This window comes from Vombatus ursinus, unplaced genomic scaffold (genome assembly GCF_900497805.2).
Source record: "Vombatus ursinus unplaced genomic scaffold, bare-nosed wombat genome assembly UNPS02011334.1, whole genome shotgun sequence".
Lineage (NCBI taxonomy): Eukaryota > Metazoa > Chordata > Mammalia > Diprotodontia > Vombatidae > Vombatus > Vombatus ursinus.
Genome location: NW_020951112.1, coordinates 7899873 through 7915663, shown reverse-complemented (window position 1 = coordinate 7915663; position 15791 = coordinate 7899873). Strand labels below are relative to the sequence as shown.

The 15791-nt window shown below is 43.9% G+C and overlaps 1 protein-coding gene across 1 annotated transcript in view; it reads right to left on the bottom strand.

The window, feature by feature from the left end:
- Positions 1-280: 280 nt before the first annotated feature.
- Positions 281-15791, bottom strand: part of LTA4H (leukotriene A4 hydrolase) — a 40523-nt gene continuing 25012 nt past the window's right edge. The window contains exons 13-19 of the mRNA XM_027855852.1: positions 15266-15369; positions 14348-14418; positions 12380-12434; positions 9487-9582; positions 7087-7169; positions 6066-6170; positions 281-568 (exon numbers count right to left, since the gene is read on the bottom strand). Coding sequence (XP_027711653.1) covers positions 451-568; positions 6066-6170; positions 7087-7169; positions 9487-9582; positions 12380-12434; positions 14348-14418; positions 15266-15369 — 632 coding nt within the window. The 3' untranslated portion in view covers positions 281-450. The remainder of the gene's footprint in view (positions 569-6065; positions 6171-7086; positions 7170-9486; positions 9583-12379; positions 12435-14347; positions 14419-15265; positions 15370-15791) is intronic.

The window sequence follows — 15791 nt, the reverse complement described above, 5'->3', positions numbered from 1 at the left end:
TTGTTAATTAATTTTGTTATAATGTTAGTAAGGTGATAACAGATTAAGAGTAAAAAGTGCCCATGCTTTCAAGTTTATTTAAAAACTAGACATTAAATTGTGCTGAATGTTTGGATGGTAGCAGCTTCCAACTAAACAACCGAAGTCATGCATTAGGCATAACAGCAGACATTGGATCGGGGCTGGGTGACCTTTTTCCTTTCAGGGTCTGACATCTTAAGAACCACTAAATGTGGCAAGTTTTCCAGTGCTGCAGAAATTCTTTTTGACAAATGAGAAGTAGCTTGAAAAATCTCAGCTCAGTTTTATTTTTGGCAAAAATCATTGATACGATAGAATACAAATCTGAGAGTAAATAGGAATACGGGATTACAGAGCAATTCACAGAATATGTTTCAGTCATTCACTACAAAACCGAATGGTAGGCAGGTGGGCAGGCAGGTGATATCCTCAGTCTACTTTTAGATCTTTGCCCACTAGCATGGCGGTCACGGGATGCATACTAGCTTTGTGTTGCTGGTAGGTACTGAGAGCCACACCCCGGGATTTATCAAACGCAGCAAGATCCCTGAAAAAGATTTTTACATAATTTTAAACAACACAACATTTTACAGAATTTAATACAAAGCTAAATGCTCCAGGATAGGCTAAGGGATAGTCTGTACCTGCTTGTGTCAACTTAAAAAAAAAATAGCCTTCTACATGCAATTCTCAACTGCTTTTCAAGTATGAAAATAGACTGTAAACTCCATGAAGGCAGGATCTGCTTTATTTCTTTGTATCTCCAGTGACTAGAATAGTGCCCAGCACATAGCTGGTGTTTAATAAATACTTCATATCAATTTGAAAAATAATTCTATAAAAAAAAAGCAAGGCGATTAAAGTACAAAAGGAGAAATCACAACAGCTAACTGATAAAAGACAAATGGGAACCCATAAAAAAGGGCAGGGCTAACCACTGCTTATCTCTAAGCTTGCATAATTCCTAAAGTGAATATTAAAATGCAGTCTTCAATATCCTACGTCAAATCTGACTCACATCAATTTAAATCAGAAGATAGGAAAGTTAGGGATCCTGGTTTTTTCCCTACCAAAACTACATTCCTGTGGTTTTCTGTAACCTTCTGTACATTCCTCACCCCTCTAGAAGGGGAGGCGAATCTAGGCTACCGAGGGTTTCCATTTCCAAATAATTGTCTTATCTGAAATACCAGTACTTCAGAGCACTTGTGACAGAGCTGGGTGGGTCCGCTCATTCCCAACAGAGAAATGCTCCCCTCCCACAAGTTTTCGGAAGATTTCAGGGTGCTGTTGGAACAGAAAAAGCCATCACCCTGCTGCCTGCCAAGCTGGCAAGGAATCTGTATGGACATGGTTGGCCCATCCCTAAAGCCTCCTCAGCTCAGCCTACAATTGGCCAAAGCTCCTCATGTGTAGTCATGCGCCATGGCACGAAGAGGCAGCAGGGCCAAACTTAAAAGCACGACTTAACGTCGTTATTAATTTCTCAATGTTGTAGAAAAACTGACGTTATAAATCAAATTTGGCTTAATTTACCAAACTAGAAATTGAATAATTTGTTTTCATTTACTAAATTTATAAAAGCCAAAGAGTTGAGCCACCCAACAAGTCAGCTATGGATATCTGCAGACTCTGGCTATCCTATCTTGTGAAAAAGACAACGTCTGGAGCAAAGGGCGTCACAGAATATTGTACCCAACAGTTTCTTTTCTGGCTTACTGCTAATGACTGGTTTTCCCTTGTAAAGCCCACTAATCAATCCATTAGGTCCTTACTTGGAGCACTGGGATGCAGCTCCCTACCCATGAGCAGCAGAGGCAGTGCTCAGAACTATCCTCCTCAACCCTTTGGGTACATTCAGATTTTTAAAAATGTGACTGGCTTTTCTTTCCCCTCCCTCTGGTGAAAGAGGCCATTCTCTGCCTCATTTCTTACCTAGCCTCAATCACTGATTGGACATTGTCCCAGTCAAATTGAGACCCGTTAAAGACCTCAGCTTAAAAAGGCCAAGGTCTCCTGCTGCATCCGGGCCATCCCCAGTCATCCTGATCTAAATCTTTTTTTTCCCCTTATTAATTTATTTATTTTTAGTTTTCAACATTCACTTCCACAAGATTTTGAGTTCCAAATTTTCTCCCTATCTTGTCCCTCCCCCAACTCCAAGATGGGGTACATTCTGAATACCCCTTCTCCTAATCTGCCCTCCCTTCTATCTCCCCTTCCTTCTCTTACCCCCTTCCCCTTCTATTTTCCTGTAGGGCAGGATAGATTTCTATATCCCATTGCCTATATATCTTATTTCCCAGTTGCATGTAAAAACAATTTTTAATATTTGTTTTTAAAACTCTGGGCTCCAAATTTTCTCCCTTCCTCCCTCCCCACCCACCCTCATTGAGAAGGCAAGCAACTTGATACAGGTTATACATGTGTAGTCATGCAAAACACTTCCACAGTTCTCATGTTGTGAAAAACTAACTATATTTCCCTTCATCCTGTCCCACCCCCCATCTATTCTATTCTCTCTTTTGACTCTGTCCCTCCTTAAAAGTGTTTGCTTCTGATTACCCCCTCCCCCAATGTGCCCTCCCCTCTATCATCCCCCTGTTCTCTTATCCCCTTCCCCCCTATTTTCCTGTGGGGTAAGATAGATTTCCATACCCAATTGAGTGTGTATGTTATTCCCTCCTTAAGCCAAATCTGATGAGAATAAGATTCACTCATTCCCTCTCACCTTCTCTCACTTCCCCTCCATTGTAAAAGCCTTTTCTTTTCTGTTTTATGTGAGATAATGTACCCCATTCTACCTCTCCCTTTCTCCTTCTCCCAGTATAATCCTCTTTTACCCCTTAATTTTATTCTCCAGATATCACCCCTTCATCTTCCACTCACCCTGTGCCCTCTATCTACCTATCTACATATATACATATAATTTTTTCCCCTCTAACTACACTAATACTGACAAAGGTCTCATGAGTTACAAACATCATCTTTCCATGCAAGAATGTAAACAGTTCAACCTTAATAAGTCCCTTATGATTTCTCTTTCTTGTTTACCTCTTCATGCTTCTCTTGAGTCTTGTATTTGAAAGTCAAATTTTCTATTCAGCTCTGGTCTTTTCATCAAGAATGCTTGAAAGTCTTCTATTTCACCGAATATTCATTTTTTCCTTTGAAGCATTATACTCAGTTTTGCTGGGTAGGTGCTTCTTGGCTGTAATCCTAGCTCCTTTGACCTCTGGAATATCATATTCCAAGCACTCTGGTCCCTTAATGTAGAAGCTGCTAAAACCTGTGTTATCCTGATTGTGTTTCCACAATATTTGAATTGTTTCTTTCTGGTTGCTTGCAATATTTTCTCCTTGACTTGGGAACTCTGGAATTAGGCTACAATATTCTTAGGAGTTTTCCTTTAGGGATCTCTTTCAGGAGATGATTGGTAGATGCTTTCAACTTTTAGTCTACCTTCTACTTCTTGAATATCAGGACAATTTTCCTTGATAATTTCTTGAAAGATGATGTTTAGGCTCTTTTTTTGATCATGGCTTTCAGATAGTCCAATGATTTTTAAATTATCTCTCCTGGATCTATTTTCCAGGTCAGTTGTTTTTCCAATGAGGTATTTCACATTGTTTTCTATTTTTTTCATTCTTTTGGTTTTGTTTTACACTGTCTTGATTTCTCATAAAGTCACTAGCTTCCAATTGCTCCGTTCTACTTTTTAAGGAAGTATTTTCTTCAGTGAGCTTTTGTACTTCCTTTTCCATTTGGCCAGTTCTGCTTTGTAAGGCATTCTCCTCATTGGCTTTTTGGACCTCTTTTGCCATTTGGTCTAGTCTATTTTTAAGGTATTATTTTCTTCAGCATTTTTTGGGTCTCCTTTAGCAAGCTGTTGACTTGTTTTTCATGATTTTCTTGCATCACTCTCATTTCTCTTTCCAGTTTTTCCTCTACTTCTCTAACTTGCTTCTCAAAATCCTTTTTGACCTCTTCCACGGCCCAGGACTGATTCATATTTTTCTTGGAGGCTTTGGATGTAGGAGCTTTGACTGTGTTGTCTTCTTCTGGCTGTTTGTTTTGATCTTCTTTGCTACCAAAGAAAGATTCTATGGTCTGATTCTTTTTGCACTGCTTGCTCATGATCCCAGACAATTACTTGAGTTATCAACTCTTTGTTAAAGTAGGGGTCTGCTTCCAATGTGGAGAATGCACTGTCCCAAGCTTCAGGGGTTTTGTGCAGCTGTTTTCAGAGATACTTCTGGGACCTGTAAATTTTCAGTTCTTCTAAGTTGGGATGATCAAGGGTGAGGAGTTTACTTCTTATGAGTGACCACAAGCACTCTTTTCTGCTTTGGAACTGTGAGGAGGATTCCCTCTCCACTGCCACTACAAGCTCCACCAAGCCAGCACTTCTCCTCACCCCAGGACCACCACCCAGAAATGTGACCCAGATCCAAGCCTGGGCAAAGCAAGAGAATCCTGCCTCAGCACCAGCAAAGAGATCCCTACAATCCCCCTCTAATCAGCCACTCAATTCCCTCTCCGTCTGTGGGCCGAGAGCTCTGGAAGCAGCTGCCACCCCAGGGCTGCACCAGGACTGATGCCAGACCCAAGCTCCTCTCTCACTCTAGTCCAACAGACCTTTCCTACTGACCTTCAAAGTTTTCTTTGGCATTTGTGGGTTGAGAAGTCTGGAAACCGCCACTGCTGTCCATGATTCAGTCTTGTGAGGCCTGCTCCAGGTTTGCTGAGGCCTGGTCTTTGCCTGCTCACCCAGGCTGAACTGTGTTCCTCTCCCAGCTCAGCTCAAAAGACCTTTCCAATTAACCATCCAGGTTGTCTTAGGCTGGAAATTAGTTTCACTCTGTCTTTTTGTGGTTTCTGACGCTCTAGAATTTGTTTAGAGCCATTTTTTACAGGTATTTGGAGGGCTTTGGGGGACAGCTCAAGCAAGTCACTGCTTTTACTCCACCATCTTGGCTCCCCCCTCCCCCAATCTATAGAAAGAGTGAGGCTGGTGACTTTGCACAGCCTTCCCTCACTTAAATCCAATTCACTTGCATATCATGGCATCACCTCCCTGATGTCATGGTCCTCTTCAACAACAAGGTCAAACAACAACCACTCCTCCCTCCTGCACATAATTCCAGACTTCTCTTCTCACTTCCCCCGAATCTACTGGCAACCTGGCTAATCCTCTTCATTTACTTTTTTGAAATATTCTGGCATCTATATACACTTGGATGGGAACAATGGGGTTGAACAGATCTGTTATCTTGAATCTCCAAATACAAAGCTTGTGTTCTTGGTAAAGTGAAGTAAGTTTGGTAGATAGAAAGCTGGCCTTGGAATTAGGAAGCTCTGAGTTCAAGTTCCACCCCTGACACGTACAAACCGTGCAATCCTCAGAGATAGAGAAGGATCGAGTCGAGGCTCTAGCCTGCAGGTGGCTGAGAGTGGCTCAGATCAGTGAAACCAGGGGTCCTGCACCCAGTTCTATTCTTTGTTCTCACCAATGTCTGGTGATGTTTGGGGGCCTCCTGCAGAGACAAGCACTGAACCCACAGAGCAGACTGGATTTTCTTTAATCTTTCTAAATAACCTTTTGGGGATTGCCAGGAAATCCTCTTAATAATAGTACTGGGAAAATTGATGTAAAAAGCCTTATGAATAGACTTCCCTTGAAATACAATTAGAAGCCATAAACCCCATGCAGCAGTATTTTTGCACCTGCATCACCATCACCATCATCAGGTGGCTGCTTTGCCTCACCGGCCCCCTACCCCTTCACAGTCTCCTCCTCCCCCTCCTCCTCCTCCAGCCACAGTCATCCCCTCAGCTTGTGAGCCCCTGCAGAAGGTGAGCTCCTCAACCTGTCTCTGGATCCTCAGCACTTAGCACTGAGTGCTCCAAAGAAGTGGCTGATAAATGCTAGGCTACCCCAAGTAAGTGCTAAATAAATGGTGGAACTGAGTCGAATCAATGACCCATCCCGTTGTGTGTTACGTGAGTGCTCAGCAAAGATTCCAGATGCCGAGGGGTCTTACTTGAACAGGGGGCGGGTAAACTTCAGTCTTCCTTGTCCTGTGGCCATTTCTAGAGCCAAGGGTATGGCGTCTTCCCACTTGGACTGGATGCAAAGGCGCAGCCATCTGATGAGAGAAGTGGGGTCAGGGGAGGGGGTTGACAAAGGGTCATGGGCTAAGAACTGGAAGGGGCCTTAGCCAGTCACTGAAGCCCATCCTTTTTTTATAGAGGAGGAATCTGAGGCCTAGGAAGTAAAGTAACTTGACCTTCACTGACAAAGTCAGGATCTGAAACTAGGCCCATCAGAACCACTGATGTTTTCAAAGGGCCTGACATAATGACTTTCTCAGTTTTATTATTAGGGAAACCAAAGTACCAAGTGAACAAGGTCACATTGGAAGACTTTGATGGACCTTAGAGTTAAAAACAAGGCTCAAAATTTGGTGTACCTAACTTTAATCTCCCCTAATTCTCTTACGCAAAATCACCATCAATTACTAACAGTTCATTCTCAGAACAGATTTATTTACAGCAAGATCTCAAACAGAAAACAATTTCTAAATCTGTTCAAAACCCCACAACTAAACTCCATCTATGACACTTTCTCCCCCCGAAGGTTCCTTAGGATTCTAAGAAGGTGCTAAAGAAATATGTAATTCTAATTTCTGAATCCCCTGTGGTCTGACACCAAAACCGCAGCACCACTGTGAATTTTAACGAGGAAGAGATGAGGTACTCTTTGAGTCAGAGGACGACAGAGGAGATGGATCCCATTAGTTTCGGAAGAAAGCCAGTTTGCCAAGGGGGCTTTTCTCTCCTAACACTGAAGCAAGGGAAGAAGGCACACTCATCACATACAGGAGGAGTGTGGCCCTCCCGAGGGAGTTCCCGGGATAGGTGGGATGAGCTGGGGAGTACGGTGTCTCTGGATTCCGACTATTTCTTTCTCTGCCTCCCCTTTCCCCAAGTACTATGTGATTTCATGGTGGAACGTTCCTTCCTTCTAGGAGTTGGCCGTAGAGGATATATATATTTATATACCTGAAGCGTATCTCGGAGTTTTTAACAGCATTGAAGTTGTACACCTCCTGCATTCGCTGTACGTGTGACACTGGAATCGGTGCCTAAAAGAAAAGACAAAGTGTCACAGACCATTGCAACCGGTTTTTTTTCCCCCCCGGCAATTGGAGTTAAGTGACTTGCCCAGGGTCACACAACTAGTAAATGTCAAGTGTTTGGTCTGAGGCCAGATTTGAACTCAGGTCCTCTATCCACTGTGCCACCTAGCTGCCCCTGCAATTGTTGTTTTGGAAGAAAGAAGTTGGAGAGAGAGGAATGATCTTAGTTGAAATATCAAGAATTCTGCAAATATGACCAAATGAAACAATTTATTCAGGATAAAGTAAGCTCTGTGTGAGTTTATTATCATTAAGAAGGTTATGGTATAGTAAGGAGCTGGCTCTGAGGCTGTGAGATGCGGGTTCAGGTCCTGCCTCTGACATAGCCCAGATATGTGGGCCACTTCTCAGTGCCCCAGGTATCTCTCAACATCTGACTTGGTAGAGGGGCTTTCCTCACTGGGAATTCCCTATATGGATTAAATCACAGGTCCAGTCAAAAGAGCAGAAATTTTCCAATTAACTCAAAATTCAGTACTTGTCTGGGGACAAATAAATTAGGGGGAGAAAAAGGGTCTATTACTTCTCTCAAAGTTTTTAGGGCACAAAATAATTTTGGGGAGAGCAGTTTTAACATTATCTTCTTGCAGTTTTGTATAACCAAGGCCAAAAAATTGATGACAAAAATCAGAGAATCCAAATGGACCTTAAGAAAAGGTACATTCAAAGCAGCACCTCAGTGTGTGCCTGATACATTCCAGAGAGTGAAGATGCCACCTGGTTCTGAAGAGTTCCAGGAGGACATAGCTGGTATGCATTCTAGAGCTTCACAGATTATAGCTAACATATAGCCCATATAGCTTAAACTCATTTTTCTTCTGTAAGTAATGAGGATCACTTAAACCTTTCCTCATATGCCTTATCTCTCACCACTGGGACCCTGGGCTCCAGCAGGTACGCTTTCTTCTCTTGTCTGGGGCCAGGCCAGCAGGACCTTCCTGGCTATCTCTAAATCATGTCCCTTGGCAACTCTGTCTTCTCCTGTTGGAATGTAAACTCCTTGAGGGCAGGGATTATCTTGCCTGCTTAAGCACTGAATAAATGCTTTATTATTCAATTTGAAACAAACCATCTATGAAGCTTTTTTTTGTTGTTGTTGGGAAATGACTAAAGTCTTCCTTCTTTCTTTTAGGAAGCAGAGTGCAGAACTGAACCCAGAAATGAGTTAACTGTCCTATGTGCAATGAGTACAATGGGAATATAATTACAAATTATATTCCAAATTATTACTTCTCATAGGATCACCATTGCTGCTTCTTGATCTACCAACCACGCATTTAAGACTGAGGCTTATCTGTATTCTACAGAGCACCAAACGCCTTCCCTATAGCTACATACAGGAAGTCAGTCCTGCTTGCCAGGGTTCACGTGGTGCTCATGGGCCAGATCACGAGCTTGGCCTCAGAGGCCAGCAAAGACCAATGTGTATCTGAGCAAGAATTCCCTCTCCCAACAACTCAGTACATTCGGCCTCCTTTGACGACCTCCAGCCCTTTCCACTTTGGGACAGCTCCGACCATCACACAGTTACCTCGCAGTCCATGCCAGCATGTGGCTTGCGTCTGTGGTTCCTGTCTATATCCCCCTCACCTCTCCCCTTCATGACCGTGCTCTCTCCCCCTCCGATTCAATCTGATCCACAAGATATGACATCCCGTTGGTCAATTCTCCTGAGCCCCTTTCTGCCTCCCATCCCTGTGCTTGGGCAGGGAATCTGTGTTACTTCCATACTTTAGAAATGGACTAAGTCAGGACTCAGCCTGTGACCACCTCAGGAGACTATGTGGCTTCCAGTATTAGGGCAGGTTGGTATAGACATCTTCCTAAAGTTAAGTGCCAGCCACTGATACAAAGACTAAAACCCAAAAAAAGGCTTGAGCCCTTATTGGTCATACCATTTCAATACAATTGGTTTCCTCTGTAACCCTTCACATTTTATTTTATGCATTTAAAAACATCATTCAGAGCCTGGATCCTTAAGCTTCACCAGACACTGGTACCAGAGGGGTCCAGGACACAAAAGAGGTCCCATTCTTAGCATCTCTGGCAAATGGTCATCTGGCCTCCAGCTGGAGAGCTTACCCTTCAAGAAAAGAGGTCAGCAGGACTTCTGCATCACATATTCAAATCCTTTTTGAATAAATTATTTTCACAGATAATTTCTTTCCCATTTCTTTGCTCTTTTTCCCGTGATAAGGTCTAATATTGCTTTTGGCTCTTCCCTGCATTTTAATTTCCAATACTTTTGACATAGAACACTTACCGCCACTAGCATCAATGCTAGAAACTCAATCAACTGATGAGATGACATATCCTTTAAGTCTGCTGAACAGAATGTGCCCAAATCATCTTCTTTGGCCTAAAAAAAACCCACAAAAGGCTCATTTATTATCTAAGTTTATAAGTAATACACAGGCATATGGATTAAGAACCTGAACTGAATCCAACTTCCAGTTAATTCCAAGATAATATAATAATATAATATAATTCTAATTCCAAGATAATATAATAATCCAATATAACTCTAACTCCAGTTTTCAGAACTTCTCCTCAAAACACTAGGGATGCCATTACTATATCATTAAGAGGGAATAGAATTTTGAGTGGACTATTTCCTCTAATGCCTCATAAAGATACAAGAGCAGCATCTACAGTCTCTTGTGGAGAAGCTATGAAAACTAAGGTTACATAAACAAATAGAAAACTAAAGAATTGGGGTAAAATATTTGTTTGGCTCCTAGAATTCACAATATTCATGAGAGATTCTAATGCCCCAAGAAGGAGTAAAATATATCATCCCCTTCCTTCTTGCTACTAGTGCTTTTTTTTTTAAAGGTATATTAAAAGCATTCAAGATAATTTACAAGTTATTCCACCAAAAAGACTTGGGCCAAGGACCAAACTGAATTTTTCTGAAGACCCTACTGGTTAAAGGTCACAATCTGGTGTTTCCCTCTATTCCAGAATAGTCTATTTTATTATATTTATCATGAAATTATTTCTCATATTTGGGTTTCCTAAGAAAATTCTGTCCAAGAAAACTGCAAGATTAATAGCTATTAAACACAATTGACCAAAAAGAGGATTGTAAAAACATCCTTTTTAAGGCAGAGAAATTCAGGAGGGCTGGAGGGGGAACTGGCAACTATAGTGATCACCTCCATCTGCCCCAAGTCCTGTTTTCTCCTCCTGAGTTATTTCACACAAGAAAAGCAGGAGACAACGTGTTGGCTACACTAGTTTTCTTCTGAGGCTTAGCCCAGTGCCAGGCACACAGTAAGTGCTTAATAAATGCTTGCTGACTTGTTAACTCGACAGCTGGTTTTCTTTGCTGCTTCTGAGACAGAAAAACAAATAAATATAATTTGTACCTCCTCCTGTCACTGAGGACAACCAAAGTGGCATGTGAGGAGCGGAAGTTTGGAGTAGACAAAGTTTCTAAAGCCTCAGGAAGAAAGGAGCCTATAGAAGCCCACTTTATAAATCTGAAAGTTATGTTTGCAAAAACAACTCACAGCAATTTAAGGTTTGCAAAGCACTTTACATGTTATCTCATTTGATTCTCACAACAACCTGGGAGGAAGGTACTATTATTATATCCATTTTTCAGATGAGGAAACAGGTTGAGAGAGATTCAGTAACTTGGACAAGGTCACTCAGCTAGGAAGTGTCTGTGGCAGGATTTGACCTCAGGTCTCCCTGTTTCCAAGGCCTGCCCTCTCTCCACTACACATTGCTGGTTCTCTGTTGACTGACACTTTCACACTAATGCATCAGAGCACACAGCTGTTTTTTTAGTCAAACGAGGGACCAAATCTCTGGTCATTAAAGTCACAACTGTGGCCAATGTGCCACTCTGAAAACGTGCTTAGGAGCCCCAAGGCTCGTACTTTGGGCAGCGCGGCAGTGACAGGGATTCACGTCCACCTGACAAGTCTGCCTCCCTACAAGGCAGCGACTCAGGAGAGCCAAGATTGTAGCAGCAACCTTCCCGGAGAAGGCAGCTAGGTGACATCATGGATAGAGTCCTGGATAAGTCACTTATCTGCTGTTGGTCTCAGTTTCCTTAACTGTAAAATGTGGACTACAATGGCCCCTATCTATCTTCCAGGGTTATTGGGAAATTCAAGTGATCTAATATGTGTATAGTGCTCCTGAAATCTGCTAAAGCATCAAGTGAATACCACTGAATAGTAGCAATAGTCGTGGTGATGGTGGTAGAAGCAGCAGCAGTAACTTAATTCAAGTAGTTACCAATATGAATTTATTATGATCATTCTAAAGGGTCAGATAAATTTATGCTACTTGCTTTAGGGCAGAAACAATAGGCAAAATCTTTAATCGCCTTTTATTACACTCTAAACAATATAATGTAGTAATTTAGCTAATTAAAGTTTTGTGCACAGACCAAAATAAAGAAAACTCTGCTTAGATTTCAAAACTATGTTTGCATTACATATTATATTACACACTAGAAAGCCAAGTCACTTAAATGGGCTAAGCAGCCTCTGTGAAATGGGATGATACTTACAGCTTTTCCTTTCCTCCCAAGGCTACTGTGCAGTAATAATCTCTAAGTCTCAAAATGATACCAAAATGTGAGCTCTTTATTATGAGTGCTACTATATGGAAATACCTGATTGCCACACGAACTATCATTTAAATAATTAATTTATGGAATAGAAGAAAGAAGGAAATGCAATTCATTGCTAATTATCCATCGCATACACTAGCTAGCATGTAGAGGAACAGAGGCCAGACTGTGATTTCACTGGCACAAGGAACTTTCAGGACAGGAAACCCCCATTGCCAATGTAGGCTACCAGCTTCTCTACCACTTTCAGTCTCAGAGACTTGTCCAGGGTCACACAGCCCATGGGTGTCCGCGGCTGTCCTGGAACCCAGGTCTTCCTAGAGTCAAGGCCAGCTCTTGACCCCACTCACTAGATAGTATGGGTATTCAATTAATTTTGTTCTACAATGTTCCAAACAACAGTCCCTTGCACACAGTAGGCGCTTAATGAATACTTCTTTTAATGGAAAAAAAACAGAGATTTACCCATAAAGCCTTGCCCTCCTGCAAGAACACTTAAGTATGCCTGTATCTTAAATGTCTCAATCAGTAAAAGAGCCCAGAATCCCACAGGCCTACTCACTTTGATCCACCGTTGGCTTAAGTCAACGCAAGCCTCCGTTAGAGTCATATCATACCTGAAAAGATGGAAAAACAAGAGTTTATGAAGATCCAAATATCCATCTCTTTTTTCCTGATCAAAACAGCCTCGAGTTCAAACCCAGGTGAAGAGCCAGGACGTATGGGAAACCTGGACTCTTCTGCCTGAGGTATCACAAGGAAAATCTGACTGACACAGTCCAAGAACTGAGAAATCACGTTGAGTAAAGTGGCAAATCCAACATGCCTGGCATTACCGTGTTGCTAACGGAGGCCATAAACTCTTAGCAAATGGTGGTCAGAGGCAAAATCAGCAGGAGGTTAGCAGAGACCTGGTTGTCGTTACATGAGTAGGAGGCTACCCTGGAATCCCAGGGCAGGTCTGGAGTCACGGGGCTTCGGATTTACATCACAATGTGCCCTGGAGACCTCGTTTGCTCCAGAGACTCCCTAGGAGATGTCTCCAGGTGCAGAGCAGGGGGAAGCAGGAGGAGGCCAGAATGGCTCAAAAATCCCAGGGAGCCCCAGATTCCTCTCATCTCCTTGGGGACTAAGCTATTCCAAAAAAGGCTCTCCTGAGGCAGAAACCACAAAGCTCGCAGGGATTGCAAGCTGATGAGTATTAGGGAGGTGGTGGGTTCCCCTTCACTGCAGGTCTTCAAGCCAAGGCAGGATGACCAACCTGGTGGGCCAGTTTAGAGAGGCAGAGTGGAGGAGGTGGCCTCTGAGGACCCTTTCAACTCTGAGACCCTCTAATTCTAAGTGATCCAAAAATATTTTGGCAGGCTAGATGTTGGGACAAATTAAAAACGACTCAATTTACTAGGGATAAATACTCTTAGATCCACAAGATCGACTTTGTAAGTATAAGAGGAACAGTTTGGATGAAAGAGAGCTGGGGATTCCAGCAGACCACAAGCTCCCCATGAGACAACAGCGCATCATGGTAGCCGAAGAAGCTCCTGCAGCCAGCTGAGGGAGGAGCCTCATCCTGTCCTGCTCAGGCCACATCTGGAATCCTCTCTAAAGTTCTGGTACCACATCTTAAGGGCAGTGACAAAGTGGAAGACATTCCAAGGAGGGCAACCAGGATGGGGAAGGGTCTGGGAACTGGGCCTTGGAAGGATCTGCTGAAGGAATGGGCCAGGATGACTCAGGAGCACAGGGAGCTGTCTTCAAGAATCTAGGGGCTCTCAAGTGGAAGAGGGATCAGGCCTGTTCTGCCTGCCAACGGACGTCAGGAGACACTTCCTGAGACTAGGGCTGCCCCCCACATGGGCTGGGAGGGTTCCCTCTCACTAATGGCCTGTGAGCAAACCTCGGCTGGCCACTCACGAGGCATGCTGCAGAGGGAACCAAGGCTTACTGTAGGAGGCCTGCCCAGCCTCCACCGTCCCTTCCAGATCGAGGACTCTGACATTTCTCTGTTAAGAACCTGTCCCTAGCAGTGGCCAAAGGCAATGCGTGTTCTCACTGTGTCTCCAACGACCTCCTCTTGGGCCTCACTGGGGCACGGAGGTGGCCCGTTCCTGGCTATGCTGGGAGAGAGTAAATGCTCACAGATCCTGACAAGGTGGGAAAGTCTGGACAGGCCGAGGATCAGCGTCATTGAACTTACAGGGGCTCACCAGTAAACTGACCATTCAGTTGTTTTGTTTTGGCCACGAAGCAGGGGGAGCCTAGAAACTCATTAAATCACACGAAGGTGTGGGAGGGTCTCTAGATCCACAGGCTGGGGTGAGAAATCAGCCACGGCTCTTAGAGCCCAATCCCACTGGGCTCCGTGGGAGAGTGACCAGCATGACTCACGCTCAGTGGTGCTTTCCAGCGGACAGAGGGCATTTAGGGTTACTGCACTGAGTATCCGTTCTCCCTGCAGCACCCACCAGTGACTTCAGGAAGGGGACATACCTGGGGCAGAGGAGCACTGGCTTCTGAAGGAAACACTTACTTTGGTTTTACAGGCGGCAGCCCGGGAGAGAAGAACCAGGCATTCCAGTCAACTTGGTTAAGAGTATCAGTCTGAAAGCAATTGAGAAAATTATTAAGTCTGCCAGATGATAACCTTTCTCTACCCAAAACAGGCCCCCACACAAGTGCTGTGTCTTCAAGGTATGAGATCATAATGTATATCATAACTGTATTCGTATTAAGAGACAGTGTAGGACAGCACGTAGAGTGCAAGGTCTAGAGTCAGAAAGAGCTGAGTTCAACAGCTCTCCTGTCTTCTGACACTTACCTACTGGGTGACCCTGGACAAGTCACTCAACCCCACAAGCCTCAGGCAACTCCCTAGTACTTGTTTACTAAGACATCCATGGCTGGCTATTTGCACTGGAGGAGAGAATTCTGACACAAGAAGTCTCCCACACTGACCCCATCATTTATGTGTTATTTTCATCATGACAATAATAGCATTTATAAAGGACTCTGTCTGCAAAGTGCTTTACAAACAGTACCTCATTTGATTCTCACAACCACCCTGGGAGGCAGATGCTAGTGTCACCTTCACTGTGCAGAATGTAATATGTAATTACAATAACGTGCCTTGTGGCAAGGTCGTCGCTAGGGAGCCGTAACTACTTCAGGCGTGCCGACGGCTTGCACGGCACCCGCTGAAGGATTGGTTAGATGATGAGGTCTGGGTGGAGAGACCTGCTTCAAAGGGAACACCAAACTGAGCCTCAGGAAAACTCTACAAAATCATCGATGTTGTTTCGATCACGAGTTTTAGAATCCAAATGAAACAAGGTCATTGAACGAGCTCATTCTTGAAACAATGCTAGCCTCCTACCACCAGGTGCAAAGTAACTCAAAACAGACTTCACGGAACGTGCGACAGGAATGAGGAAACGCCGTCTGCACTCACCTTGTCTTTGAAGTGGGAGTACAGGAAGGCTTTCCAATCGTCAGTCGTTATGCTCTTGTAGGAAAATTCCTTAACATAGGCTTTTAAGAATGCCAAGAAAACCTCTAGGAGAAAAAGGGAGAACGAGCTCTCGTGAATGGCCAGGCACCGTGGCGAGTTCAGAAGAAATACCTGATCTGATCCCTGCCCTCAAGGGGCTCACGATCTACCTGTGAAGACTGGACCACCACGTGTGAGACTGGCCCCAGAAGGATGGGTTAGGTTGTGGCTACGTGGAAGGGAGAGGGGGCACCTTACAAGTGGGGGGACGCGGACACAGGCAAAGGTGGTGAGCAGCGCGTGGTCATGTGGAAAAGAAGGGGCCTGCCTGGAGTGAAGGGTCCATGCTGGAAACAGTGGGAGATGAATCTGAACAGGCAGGCGGAATCCAGCCCCAAAGAGATCCGAGCCCCAGTGAATTCTCAGAGCGTCTCGGGATAGTGGGAAAACAGCAGCCGCCTGCGTTCAAATTTCACCTCCGGCACTT